We start from the raw sequence: 13,917 nt of genomic DNA on the forward strand, positions 1-13,917 counted from the left end.
CCTGCTGAGAGCCCCCCCCCCCTCAAGCTATTCCAGAGTCTACGCCCTATACTGCACATCATCACCTGCAGCTGGTTCCAGGCTCCAAGGATGAATTGGCGGGAATGGACTTTCCCCCCTCTTTTATAAAGCGTGTCTGTCCGCCATTAAAAATTTGAACCTTGAGCAGACTAGTTGTCTTGGTTCCATTATTTCTCAACCCACCTAGGCTCCCTCTTTTCTTCCAGATTCCAAGATGCCTTCCAGGCTCGAACCGAACCCGGACATGTGAGCCGCTGGCCAGCCCCAACATTTTAACCCACCAATACAGTAAAGGTGTCAGGCTGCAGAAGCAAAAGTACTGGCCTCATGAAATAGTAAAGATCCCACAGAACGTCTGGACTTACCTCACTTGACAAGATCAACATGTTTCAAACACTAAAAACAAAAACAAAATCTTGGAGATGTCCAATATACTAACCAGGCAGACAAAAGGGCATTTGTAAAGGCAGATCACAGCACAGACATAGTACGTGAGTTTGTGTCACTTTTTAACATAGTATTTTAGGTATATATCCATGTTGCTAGTTAACATAAAATAGACTATGATTAAGTTTTATTTATTAAAAGCACACATATATGTAAGTTGTTATTTAAAGACTATATAGTGAGTTAAGGATCACTAACAGCTGATGTTCAGGAAACCACAAAATGATTATATTCCAATACAAAGAAACATGCAGAAATTTAGTAGCTGTTCTTTTGTAGTTTGAGTCAGAGAAGATGACAGTGCAAATAAAGATCAGGAGGCAAGAGCTGAAAGAAAACATGCTTACAGAGTAAGGAAGATAAAAGACAGAAAAAAATTCCCATTGACTTGTGAAACTCTGATGTGCACAGCAGTAGGTTATTAAATAGAAGCAACTGCAGAAGATGCCCCTGCAGAGAAGCTATGGGAAAAGTACCTGTAAAACCTGACAGGTCAGTAGGAAGTGGTGAACCACGTGGGCGTTCAGCAACTGCTTAATATTAAACTGCTGCTGGTGGTGCTCTACCCGGATGAGGACTTCCAAAGCTGCTAGCAGAGTCTCCCACACACCTTTCTGAGAAAATAAGCATGCACCAATTAGCACACAGTTATGAAAATATGCTGTGGGTCTCTTAGAAGCCTAGAAACATAACTATTTAACACACTGTGCATAGTCTACTTCAAAGCTTGAGTCTGTTGGTGTGGAGGGGAAAGTAAGTCTTAAAATGTATTCCATTCAGCTCATCATTACTTCAGGAAGTTCAGAGCTTTACACAGGGCATACACTTCTGGATTTACGTTTAAAATTAGCATTACACTGAAGCAGCAAAATTATCCTTTCCTCCAGAATGATCAGCGATTGTTAGAAATATTTTTTACTGATGATTTAGTACTTTCATGCATGCATCTAATGTATTTTGATCATATTCACACTCCTCTGCTAACTCCTTCTAGATGCACCTCACCTCTTTCCTATCTCATGTCCTTTAAAATGCTTATTTAGATGATTATATTTAAATGACCTTTGGGAAGGGGAGGGCGAGAGGCCCAGGACACCACAGCATACACCCACACTACAATATTCCTCAACCTCAGAGGAGTAAAAACCATCATGAATGAATCCAGGAGGCATTATACTAATATAATCACAGACCCTAAAGTACCATGGCAGCTGTGAGGATGGGGAGAGGAAAAGAGGCCTGGTGGGTACAGAGCTCTGCCTTTATAATCTGAAAACTGTGGAGGTGATTGTTGGTGATGGCTATGTAATATCTGAATGCAAGCAATGCTTCTAAATAAGGTACTTAAAATGATCAGGGTAAGCAAACCCAATGCTGCATGTACAGTACAACAATACGCAGATGAAATAAAAGTATGCATTACATACCTCTGCCTTATTCCATATCTTCCAGTCAAGTAACAGTTCCTGCAGCAGCTTAACATCTTGGATTATAGCATGAGACTCAACATCCAGCTTGAACTCTCCATGCTCACTGACGTGGATAACTTCTTCACCACAGCAACCTTCAAGAAGGGTCTACAGAAAATTAGCATTAGTGTAAATTTCAGTAATGACTGATTAACTAAATATATGTTTACCAGAATTATCAAACTTTTTAGCTCAGCAGTCATACCATCAAATTGAAAAAAAAAAACTAGAAAAATTAAACATTTCTCCAAATATCTGTGTTATAAAGCAATTCAACTTAGTTGCAAATCATAAATTTTCAAACATTTATGACTATTTTTATTTCAAACACAGGATAAAACACCTACAACTCATCTTGATTTTAATTTTTTGCAGTGCTAGGGATGGAACCTATGGTATGCATATTATAGATACTAAGCAACCTTCTAGCTATTGCTTTATCCTTCTTGTCGCTCAAAGAAGATGGAAAGGAAAGAATGTAAGGCCTACTACAATTACATCTAACCACCACCACCACCACCTTCTCCACCACTGTCACCATCACCACCACCACCACCACTATCACCACCACCACCACCACCACTAACAACAACAAAATAACAGAAATCAACAATCACTAGTGATTGATAACTCTCAACATCAACGCTCTCACTTCCCTAATCTTTCATAATAAAAGTCCTGGAGAGATCAGAGATAGAAGGGACATACCTAAAATATAATAAAGGCAATATACAGGAAGAGGTGGAAAGAGTTAAGAGCCAGAGGGGATGGAGGATACCAGGAGAATAAGGCCTTTTAAATCAACCAAATAAAGTGCATAAGCTCAGAGAGACTGAAGCAGCAATCAGAGGGCCTACCTGGGTCTGCACCATTTCCTCTGTGTACATATTATAGCTATTAGTCTAGTACTTCTATGGACTCCTAACTGTGAGAATGTGTATGTCTCTGTCTCTCGCTCGTGCTTGCTTCGGAGACTATTTTCCTCCTTTTGTGTTGCCATGTGCAACTTCAATGATAGTTTTTTGCTTTATCTTATATTTTACTTTGTCATGTTTGGTTGTTATCTCTTAGGAACCTGTTGGGTTTTTTTTTTTTTTTCCTTAGGAGAGGCAGGAAAGGAGTGGATCTGGAGAGAGGATGAGGAGGAACAGGGAGGAGTATAAGGAGGAGAAACTATGATCGGGATATGCTGTATAAGAAGAGAATTTATTTCTAATAAGAAAATATAAAAAAGAAAAAGGAACAAGAGGATATGAAGTTGGAAGGCAGTCTTGTTGGGGTAGGGTCCAGGAGAGCTGGAAGGGAGAAGTAGGAAGTGGATCTGACCAAAGTATTTTATGCATATGTATGAAATTCTCAATAAGAAATAAAATATTATATAACAAAATTTCAGAGCTGGGAAATGGCTCAGTTGGTAAATCGTCTTCCACACAAGAATGAGTACTTGAGTCCAAAACCTCTCATGAGAGTTAGCTGTGCCTATGTACACCTGTAACAGTACTAAGGCAGGGCAGAGACCAGAACATTTAGCCAAGCTGAACTTCAGGTTCAGTATGAAAGCCCTATCTCAGAAATTAAGTTGGAGAGCTGGAGGAAGGCACCTGATATCCACCTCTGTCCTCTGAGAACACACACATACACACACCTGTATGTGCACTCACCAGTGCATACATATCCTAAGGCCCCCTACATACAAACATGACAAACAACAAGAACAAATTCTAACGGTAGCAACATGGGTTGACTGCAGAGGTACATCCCAGGGGGAACTATAACAAGTGTGAGAGTGAGATAAACAAGTCCATTAGCCACAGAACAAAGGGCTTGCCGTAAAATACTTCTGTGTCTATTTAGACCTAAAATTCTTATGGTTTATTTTCTTCCTTTCTAAAATACTTAGAAAAAAGAAAAATTATTATGGAAAGAATCAAAAGAGTATCAAGGTTTGACTACATATACATTAATAAGTTTCCTTTACTTACTAGCAACATAAAATGATTATGGAAAATTTTGATAAGAGATGTCACTGCATAGAAACAAGAACAAATTTTGTGAAGTAATACCTTCAAAATGTGAAAGCCAACAATGCATTTCTGTTTGACCAACACTTGGTGAATCATAGAGAGTCCATTACAATTTTCCAATTCATGTGTTCTCTGTTGGCTGTACTTAATTAAAGACAGTATAACCCGCAGTGCTAATGCTTGAGTTTCTTCACAGCTACTAAGTTCAACAACCTGAAAACAAAAAGTAGATGTTTTCCTCTTAGTCTGTTAATAGTAAAGATTTAATGTATATGATCATCTAAAATAATGTCAAATCAAGTATTTTTGATGCTTACACTATAACTTATTTGGATTTAAATGTTAATTATTAAATATTTAAAACTATGGATAAGCAAAACTGAAAATTATAAATTCCATTCTTTTTAATTTCTCAAATATAATAAAATGAACAGATAACACTGACAGCCTTAGAGATCACTAGCATCTTATACTTAGTAATCTGAAATGGGATCATAGAATTTGAGTTTTCCATGGTCGACCAAGAAACAGGCTCAAGTGCAGTCAAGAGTCAGAGAAAACCCCCATTCCCATTACTGGGAGTCCCACAGGAACACCAAAGCACAGGACCATAGGGTATATACAGAGGACCTAGTTCAGACCCATACAGGGTCTGTGTTTGTCACTTCTGTTTCTATGAGCCCCTATGAGACCTGCTCGTTGATTCTGTGGGCCGTGTTCTTATGGTACCATGTTCAGTTGTGATATGAGGGTCTGTGCCCAGACTTATTGTATCTGGTTAGGCCATGTTCAGTGGATATCGCTGAGAGGCCTGCCTTTTTTTTTTTTTTTTTTTTCCTTAGGTAAACAGGAGGAATTGATCTGGGGGAGTCAGGATATACAGTATGAGAGAAGAATAAAAGTTAAAAAAAATAAGAAGCAGACCCAACAACATCATGTGTTATGGGAGACATAGAGAAGCAAAGGGTACAATGTACCATGAGGGTTCCTGTGAAGTGTAAAGATAAAGGCAAAAAGAAAAGCCACATTTTGTGCCTAGTAGCATACTTCAACCAGTGCCTCTGACTTATAAGGACCAGGCATGATTAGTACAATAAACGACAAAGACAAGGTTCAGATTTCTGTTGCATACATTCAGGATTTTGCTCAGCAACCACGTCTGACCCCTCTGTTGGCTTAAGGAAGGCTGCACTAAGAAGGTAGCCTGAAGTGAAAGGCATACTTGGCCTGAATATGGGGAACATAGGGACATGGTGAATGGGCACAGGGCACATCTAGAAAGGCACAGGCCTATACTTGGAACACCTAAAGGTTCACATTTCTGTTTGGCTTAAACAAACTAGGCTTAAAAGACAGGCTGTTTATATAAGGCTTTTAAGAAAAATACATTTTATCTTTATAGGAAGCAGAAGAATACTGAACACATTTTAAATTTAAATGTGAAAACATACTTCAAAAGTCTATTAGCAAGATCATAAATATATGCACAGTAGAAATTAAATGTTTTCTTCTATGATCCAATTATATTTACTACCTAGATAAAAAGGGAAAAAAGGACATACATTTTGAACGTGAAAGGAGATCACAAAAATCTATTCACCTAGATACTAGATGGGGAAAAGCAGTAGGAGGATGAGTGACAAGACAGGAAACACATTAGGGTAGAGAAGATGCTAGCAAGACCTTTATTAAAACTTTAACAAGAACAAATGCTGGGGCTCAGTAGGTAAGAACACTGTTATTCCAGAGGTCCTGAGTTCAATTCCCAGCAACCACATAGTGGCTCACAACCAGCTGTAATGAGATCTGGTGCCCTCTTCTGGTGTGTCTGAAGAGAACTACAATGTACTCACATATATAAAATAAATAAATAAATCATTTTTTAAAAAACGAGCAAATGCTGGTGCATCCTTTGTTGCAAAATTAGATCAAAGGTGGCCTCATTAAAGGAAGCAAGTCCCTGAAGGGCATACTGTGAAAATCTGATGATGTTTTAGAAATACACTTAAGGATAAAATAAAATGACATTCTAAGGATAAAGGAAGATCAACATTGCCTTAAACAGGGTTATAGACCTGAGGAAGTAGAAATTATATGTAGCAAAACAAGGTTATTTGTGTCCAAATTGTGTTTTTCAGCAAACCTTAAAATAGGAAGTATTGAATTATGGACTGCTCATTCTCTATCAGGAAAGATGCTCTTCCTGCCTGTGAGCAGCTAAAGAGAGAAGATAAATAAAATGATGCTTATAAACAAAGTTTTCTCTCTCTTTTTTAAAAAAAAAAGAAAACATCTTGAATTTAGAGAGATAACTCAATGGTTAAGGGAGCTTGCTGCTTTTTCAGAGGACTTGAGTTTGGTTCCCAGCACCCAGGTCAGGTGACACACAAGCTTCTACCAGTATATACACATGTTATGTGAATACACACACAAACACATACACATAATTAAAATAGATTAATCATTTCAAATCATTTCTTTCAGGCCGGGCGTGGTGGTGCATGCCTTTAATCCCAGCACTCGGGAGGCAGAGGCAGGTGGATCTCTGAGTTCGAGGTGAGCCTGGTCTACAGAGTGAGTTCCAGGACAGCCAGGGCTATACAGAGAAACCCTGTCTCAAAAAACCAAAAAAATTATTTCTTTCATATCATTATTATAGCATATATTTTTCTTTCCAAAGACAATTTAAAAACTCACATATTTAACATTTACTTGTTCCAATTATATTTGTGGATAGTAGAAAACTTCTAAAATCTTCAAAAATTAAAATAAACCCTTTTCACCCATGGCTGAAAGCTTAGTATCAGCTGCAATATATGATAATTTTTTGTCTTAAAGTTTTACAAAGTATATTTGCGCATAGTTTTTTGGTATTCTATAAGAAGCCTTACAGTTTATCACTAAAGAGATGGAGCTTCTGTTCAGAGAAAACTATGACTATGACTCTTACCCTAGCAAAGAGAAAAACAAATACGCTAGCCCCACCAATCTCATGCAGAAGGCCCTGGATGGTTTTACATTCCGTAGGCTGGAGGCTTTTGAGTTGAGAAGGTTCTAGCAAGATGCTCTGGGCTTCCTTTGAGCTGAAGGGTCTTTGAGAGGGCTGAGTTTTCACTTGGCCCTTGAGTCGAATCACTGGTTCATAGATGGTGTACTGAGCAGGACAGTAAGTTGTATAAACAACTGAAAGACTTTCCTAAAACACAAACATTTCATTTAGTGACAAAACAGTTTAAAATGTTACCTATCAACTAGCAGATATTTCACTTAACTAATTTTTATTTTTTATTTTTTAAAAGATAGCCACAAATAAAGATAGACAGAGAGGCACAGCTGCCTCTCACAACAGCACTGACCAGTTAAACTGTGACCAGTGACATGAAGCACAACTGAGGAGTCTGCCTTTGATACATCCAGAATCAACATGAAATTAAAACATAAATACTACTAGCTAGGGCTAAGCCCTTTTCTCATTATTCAGAGAATGTATTATTAGTACCATAATCAAACTCACATAGATAAGACCTTATATATTTAATACAGGAGAATTAAGTCTTCTGCCATGGTTAACTTGTTTTTGGCACTGTTCTAAATTCTTAGAAATACCTGGACTCTAGGCTAACTTACCCAAGTTTTTATTTTGGATTTGCTCATAGGCTGCCTACTTAGTTAAATGTGTCTCTGAGGGAAGAAAAGAATGTAGTAGTCAGAGGGGATTGGAGGACACCAGAGTATGGCCCACTGAATCAACTAAACAGGGCTCACAAGGGCTCACAGAGACCAAAATAGCAAGCATAGGGATTGCATAGGTCTGTACCAGATCTTCTGTGTATATATTAAGGCTGTTAGCATGACATTTTTGTGGGACTCCTAATAGTAGGAGAGGGAGTGTCTCTGACTCTCCTGCCGGCTCCTCAGACTCTTCTTCCTATTGGGTTATCTTAGCCAGCCTTGATATGAGGGCATTTGCTTTGTCCTAGTATATTTTGTTTTGTCCTCTTTGGCTGTTCTGTCTTTCAAGCCTACTCTTTTCTGAACAGGAACAGACAGGGAGTGGATCTGGGGGAGAGAGAAGATGGGGGAGGGTCATTAGAAGGAGTGGAAGGAGAGGAAACTGGTTGGGATGTACGGTATAAGAGAAGAATCTATTTTCAATTTTAAAAAGGAATATCTCTGAATAGATTTTTCTTTCATTAGAACTAAGTTTCACACTGTCATGATAAGTAAATAAAATTAAGTCAAATTTTTCCTTTCACAGATAGTAGTTTCAACCAACACTGGTCCATGTCAAACTTCTCTGATCTACTACTCACAGAAGTCAAAGAGAATCCTAGGATTTGGTCACTTATAAGAAGTCATAGAAATTTACGTAGTCCCATTAAGCATAGAACATGTCTTATTTACAGTCCAGTATAGCTGACTGGTGCTATTAACAAGAATCCCCACCAGTAGCTCTTGAACTGTGCACTGGTAGGGCAAAATTAAAGAATAATGTGAAAAAGTAATAGGGAACAAATAGCAATACTTTGAACAGGAAATGCCTACTTTACATTGATATTAATGAGTAAATAATGTAAACCATGAATACATGTTACTAAATTTTAATCTGTGTGTGTGCACATATACATGTTGCAACATGCATGTGGTTTTCTGTCTAGCTTTACATGGGTCCCAGGGTTCAAGGTGAGCCCACACACACAAGGTCAGGCTTGCACAACAAACCTTTGTACCCACTGAACCATCCCATAGTCTCTTAATACATGCAATTACAGCTAATATTATAAGTGAATATTTGTATTTCTTTCTCTTTTGTTGCATTTTTCTTTTTTTTTAATTAGGTATTTTCCTCATTTACATTTCCAATGCTATCCCAAAAGTCCCCCATACCCTGCCCACCCCCCCACCCCTACCCACCCACTCCCACTTCTTGGTCCTGGCATTCCCCTATACTGAGGCATATAAAGTTTTCACGACCAATAAGTATGAAAAGAAATATAACATGATATTTTAAAAAAACTATATCAAGCTGAAAGTGTTGTATCTTCAATGTATCGTAAACAAAAGATTATTAGGTATAAAATAAACAGCTGATAAAATTGCTATATAAATATAATTTCAAACAAATAAGAATATATACACCTAAAGCATGAAACAAGATTAATAGGATATTAAAGTGTTTCATAAATTCTTTTAATAAAAAACTCCACATTCTAAGAAAAGAACAAAATTAAAAACTTTAGGAATCTAACTCACTGCTAATTATACATTCCAATGAACATACCTACAGAAACCTATGACGCTAAAACTTACAATTAAGAGACCAATATCCACTTCTTTCTTGGTCATAAAAAGGTCTCTGATTTCATCACATCTCAAAATTTCTTTATTAATGTATTTGGAGTAGTCAATCACTGGCTTTCCGTATTTACATGGCATGATGGATGTGTAGTTGGGTCCACAAGCATACAGGAAAAAGGCCTCTTGTGAGCCAATTTTAGCTCCTGGATAAACAGAAAAGTAGAACTCATCATTTAATGCATTTCAAGTAGAATTTTTCATAAACAGCAAGAAAATGAGGTTCTCTCTCTCTCTCTCTCTCTCTCTCTCTCTCTCTCTCTCTCTCTCTGTGTGTGTGTGTGTGTGTGTGTGTGTTTGACAGATTCTTTCAGTTCTTTACTGTATCTTACAAAACTCAAAGGCTCAGTTTCCACATAAGTGTAAAGGACACTGACCTATGTAGACTATGTTAAAGACCTTACACAGATATAAAGTAAACTCGGAAGCTTTTGATAATTTTTTTGTTGTTGTTTCTTAAGATGGTGTGAATTTTAATCTAACCACATTTAGGTTTGTTTTGCTATTTTCTTTTTGGTTTTTTTTTTTGGGGGGGGGGTTGTTGTTGCTGTTTAAGATCTATTTTTATTTTTATTAAGATTTATTTTTATGTGTATGGGCATTTTGCCTGCAGTAGTGCCTGGTGCCTGTGAATTTAGAAGAAGGCATTGGATCCCCTGGAACTGGGGTTGCATATGGTTGTGAGCCACCATGTGTGTGCTGGGAACAGAACCTGATCCTCTGCAAGAGCAAGGAGTGTTCCTAACTTCTAAACCATCCATCCACCATTACCATCGCCACCACTACCCTCCGCTTTGTGACAGACTCTTGTTGTTGTTGCTGTTTTGACTTTTTGAGACAGGGTTTTTCTGTATAGCCCAGCCATCCTGGAACTAACTCTATAGACCAGGCTAGTCTCAAATTCAGAAATCCGCCTCCCTCTGCTCCCAAATGCTGGGACTAAAGACGTGCACCACCACTGCCCAGCTGCTTTTTTGTTTGTTTGTTTTCCTCTTTTTTAATAAATGAGGACCTTAAAAAATTGACGAAAACTCTTTCTTGGTACATTTCATTTTAAATGAAATTAGATTGATGCCTTTATTTTCTCTTATCTAAACACACTCCAAATGCTACCATGTGCCAGGCTTAATATATTTCATTGCTTTTGCAAAAATTCACTATTTGGATAGAATGTACTAAAATCACGAATAGAAGAGGGACAGGAGAAGGAGCTTCATGGTTAAGAGCGCTGACTGGCTCTGCCGAGGGCCTGCATTTAACTCCCAGCTCTTACATGGCAGCTTACAACTTCCTGTGGCTCTAGTGACCCAGGATCTGACTTCTGTGGGCACCAGGCATATATGTGGCACACAGACACATAAGCAGGCAAAACACCCACACACACATTAAAAGCCATAAATAAGATTTACATAAATAGGTTTCCTAGTTATGTCATTGTACTTCCTAAGCAACGCTGATTAAGTGTATGGGCTGAGGTTAGAAACTATATCTCCATATCACTTAGCAACTGTAAGAAAACATTCTGTAACAAAAACAGTAAAAGTATCTTGAACGTGAGTGTTAGAATCTTGGGACTGAAGTACCTACTAAACAAAAGTCAAGAAGGAGAGACCAGGATTGCTCTCAGGTTAATTTATGTAAGATGAGTTAATTTAAAGTTTGTAAATGTTTCATGGGGGAAAACATACCATTGAAGAGGAGCAAGTTCCCGAGGGCCCATTTTCCAGCTAATTGCAGAAACTCTTCTTGGGATGTTAAGCAATGACCAATCATGCAAAATGTTTTATTGCTGTCTGATGATAAGCTTGTTTTTCTTGGAAGCACAAAATCCAAGATGACATCAGTCTTCCTACATTAAAAACAAAGGTTAAATGAATGATATGTAGGAATACCATGAGCATTTAATACGGGGAGGTTCCTGAACTTCTCTAGGCCCTGAGTTGTGTTATAGACAATGGAAGGGAAAAGAGGGTAGCCTCTGTCTCTTGGTCAGAGGTGCAGGCAGCAGACAATACCTGCAGAACAGATGCCCAGCGATCCTACATATTGCCAGGGAAGAAAAAACACATTTGCTCCACACTCTTTGTCTCCTGGCTCCCACGCATGCCCCTTCCTGGCATTTGCTCCACGCTGTCTTTGTGACCTGCCTCCTGCATGTGTGCCTCCTTGGCTTACAGAACAAAGTAATAATCTCTCCTTATTTTGTCAAAGTCTCACATCTTGGCGATGATTTCTAATGCTCCATGAGGGTTGGAATCAGTTTCCAAATGTTCCCAACTTTTTCTGTATTAAACGCTAAAATACCAGTGTTTTTGTATTTTGTTTTCTAATGCTAAAGATTACAGAAATTTTGTTTGTTCTGTTTCTCTGTAAAGGCTGGTCAAGAACTCTTATGTAAAACAGAACTGGGACAGGTAAAAGTAGGGTTTTCTCAGAGAGAAACACAAAGGCTGACGGGACTCCATCACCTGAAGACACTGCAAAGTGCAAGTCCACCCCTGTTTCAGGAATGCCTTAAACTCCACATTAGGGCAATGAGGATGACCTATCAAGGCAAAGTCTAAAATTTTGAAAATGGAGACTTACATGGATAACTCACTTTAAGAAATTATACCTTTTTAATACATCTATTTTAAAACTTTAGTATCTGATTCACATTTAGTAAATAAAACCAATTATCCTATAGTAACATTTTTCATTTTTAAAATCAAATTTTCGTATATATGTGTGTATATTTCTGTGTCCATATGTACACTAAGTTTCAATACTTGTAGAAGTCAATTCTCTCAACTGAGTTACAGGAATCAAACTCAGACTGTAAGGCTTGGTGACAAGAACCTTTTCCTGCTACGCCATCTCATCAGCTCCAAGAGGAATACATTATACACATACATACAAATACATATATATGTGAGTATTTTATATATATATATGTATGTATATATATATATAATAAAAGGAAATAAAAATTTATATATATATATATATTTTTATATATATATGGAAAGAAATGAGATAATATGACTGCTTCCTTTCTGGACTAATAAATGGCCACAATTAAAACACTACTGCCACCTTGTGGCATTATGATTTACTTTTCTTTTTTCTTTTTATTAGATATTTTCTTCATTTACATTTCAAATGCTATCCCAAAAGTCCCTATACCCTCCCCCCCCCGCCCTGCTCCCCAACCCACCCACTCCTGCTTCCTGGCCCTGGCATTGCCCTGTACTGGGGCATAGAACCTGCACAAGACAAAAAATACGGCAAGATGAATGTAAAATAAACAATAAATACTAAGCATATCTCTGCCACACACTCTTGTGTGATTTTGGTGCTAATAAGCTATTTTTCCAGTGTTGTTATGCTTTTTTGTTTTTGTTTGTTCATTTCTCTAAGGTGGTCTCCCTCTATAGTCTAGACTGACCTTGAACTCACAGCAATCCTCCTGTCTCAACTTCTACAATACTGGAATTACAAGTGTGAGTCACTATGCTTAGCTTGCTATTTTTTATTAAAATAACTTCTTGAAATGCATTCTTTGTAGGAAAACAATACATAGCTTCTAAAGTAACAAAGAATCAAATTTAAATCAACAAAATAATACTGCTGACCTTTGTCACCTGTTCATTGATCTGTTAACTAATGAAATTAACTTCTACCAACTGGTAAAAAAAATGTCTTCAAAGCAAAGTAAATTAGTAAGTGGGAAAGGAAGGAGAGAGCAATGTGTGAGTCAAGAGACTGTACTCACTGACTGCAGAAGTACTCATGACAACCTCCTCTCTCACTCTGAAAGTGCCTAGGAACTAGTGTACGGTCCTATAGCCATCAAACATCCTGAGGAAGAAAGGGCTGAAGGAGCAGCATAGTACACAGGATGATCACCATCTAGGCTCAGAGCTTCAAGTATTGCCTACACTGCTCCCATGTAGCACAGCTCCAGGCAAGTTTCATTATCCCACTCCAGGTCTCAGTTGAGCCATGTAAAATAGTCAAGTCAATAACATACCTACTTCATAGTGAAGTATATCCCATAGAGAGGGACAAAATGAGGCACAGTGCAAAGACGCAATACAATGACGGGCAGTTGTTACTAGCTTAAGGAATGAGGAGATTGCTCAAGAAGAATGGGGTCCATATCCAGCTCTAAGAGTTCCAACCCAGTGTCCAGAAAATAAATTTATATTGGGTATAGCTGCCATTCAGGCCTAGTCAGTTAGGAATACTGTTTTGAAGATAGACTTTCTTCAATAAATCAACAAAACTAAACTTGAGTTTAACTTCCTGTAGCAGACATCATAGACTACCCCAAAGCCATTCTTCTTTCTCTCTCTCAGTGATTGAAAGCTGATGGTTGAAAGTAACCGGTGCTTTCAGTCTCCTACAGCAGTGCTGTGTCTAACACACAATAATTCCTTGATAAATACCTGACAAAATTCACTTAATTTGTGCTAAGGATATATATGACTTCAGTGAACTAATCTCTCTTGAGTAATTTTTGAGAGGATTAGGAGGCAACATATATAAAACACCTAGCAAAAGGTCTAACAACTATATGACACATAACAAACTTTTATAAAAAAGTAAATTATAACTGT

General features: G+C 37.8%; 1 protein-coding gene across 3 annotated transcripts in view; it reads right to left on the reverse strand.

Annotated features, from left to right (window-relative positions):
* The window catches only part of Lyst (lysosomal trafficking regulator), a 175,270-nt gene that overhangs the window by 95,770 nt on the left and 65,583 nt on the right, over positions 1 to 13,917 (reverse strand). For all 3 annotated transcript variants that reach the window (XM_029468643.2, XM_029468642.2, XM_021180035.3), the window contains exons 15-20: positions 11,005 to 11,165; positions 9,272 to 9,462; positions 6,912 to 7,157; positions 4,001 to 4,174; positions 1,896 to 2,045; positions 945 to 1,082 (exon numbers count right to left, since the gene is read on the reverse strand). In XM_029468643.2, coding sequence (XP_029324503.1) covers positions 945 to 1,082; positions 1,896 to 2,045; positions 4,001 to 4,174; positions 6,912 to 7,157; positions 9,272 to 9,462; positions 11,005 to 11,165 — 1,060 coding nt within the window. The remainder of the gene's footprint in view (positions 1 to 944; positions 1,083 to 1,895; positions 2,046 to 4,000; positions 4,175 to 6,911; positions 7,158 to 9,271; positions 9,463 to 11,004; positions 11,166 to 13,917) is intronic.

This window comes from Mus caroli, unplaced genomic scaffold (genome assembly GCF_978045245.1).
Source record: "Mus caroli unplaced genomic scaffold, Mus_caroli_1 scaffold_15, whole genome shotgun sequence".
Taxonomy (NCBI): Eukaryota; Metazoa; Chordata; class Mammalia; order Rodentia; family Muridae; genus Mus; species Mus caroli.